The 889-nt window shown below is 64.0% G+C and overlaps 1 protein-coding gene across 1 annotated transcript in view; it reads right to left on the reverse strand.

Annotated features, from left to right (window-relative positions):
- LOC104839140 (protocadherin gamma-A2-like) overlaps positions 1 to 889 on the reverse strand; it is a 13,821-nt gene that overhangs the window by 1,677 nt on the left and 11,255 nt on the right. Inside the window, exon 2 of the mRNA XM_010579261.1 lies at positions 5 to 883. Within this exon, the coding sequence (XP_010577563.1) occupies positions 5 to 883 (879 nt within the window). The remainder of the gene's footprint in view (positions 1 to 4; positions 884 to 889) is intronic.

Consider the following 889-nt stretch of genomic DNA (forward strand, 5'->3'; position numbering starts at 1 on the left):
GCACCTCCAGTTCATGTGAGGAGATTTCCTCAAAATCCAAATCCTCCTTAAGGGATATTTGTCCTGTCTCAGAGCCTAGGTAAAAAAGTTCCGACGAGCTTTCTGAAATTTTATGGAAACTGTATTTCACGCGCCCGTAGATGCCCTCGTCGGCGTCGGTGGCCGTGACGGTGACGAGGACGGAGCCCACGTGCACGTCCTCCGGCACACGCAGCGTGTACTCCGCCTGGCTGAACACGGGCGCGTTGTCGTTCGCGTCCAGCACCGCCACGCGGATCCGCGCCGTGCCCGTCCGCGCCGGCTCTCCGCCGTCGCTCGCCCTCAGCACCAGCTCGTGAAACGCCGCCTCCTCCCGGTCCAGCGCCTTCGCCAGCACCAGCTCGGGACGCTGCTCCCCGCCGGGGCCCGCCTGCACGGCCAGCGAGAAGTGCTCGTCGCCGCTCAGCCCGTAGCTCTGCAGCGAATTCGCTCCCGAGTCCGGGTCGTGGGCCTCGGCCAGGGGAAACCGCGACCCTGGGGCTGTCGTCTCGCTCATTCTCAGCTCCGTTTCCGCCTCTCGGAAGCTGGGCGCGTTGTCGTTAATGTCCGTGATTTCCACTTCGATGCCGTAAACCTGCATTTCCCCCTCCACTATCACCTCACAGCGCAGCACGCATCGCTGCACACCCTCGCAGAGCTGCTCTCTGTCTATCCTCTCCGCCGTCACCAAATGTCCCGTCTTCCCGTGCAGAGCGAAATACTGCGTCCTACCTCTGTCTAGGATGCTGAGGTCGCGTTCGCGGAGCGCCGGCAGCTCCAGCCCCAGGTCCTTGGCCACGTCGCCCACGAACGAGCCCTTCGGCATCTCCTCGGGAACCGAGTAGCGCAGCTGCCCCCACGCCGCCTCCCA

The sequence above is a fragment of the Haliaeetus leucocephalus genome, unplaced genomic scaffold (assembly GCF_000737465.1).
Source record: "Haliaeetus leucocephalus isolate CR32 unplaced genomic scaffold, Haliaeetus_leucocephalus-4.0 Scaffold656, whole genome shotgun sequence".
NCBI lineage: Eukaryota > Metazoa > Chordata > Aves > Accipitriformes > Accipitridae > Haliaeetus > Haliaeetus leucocephalus.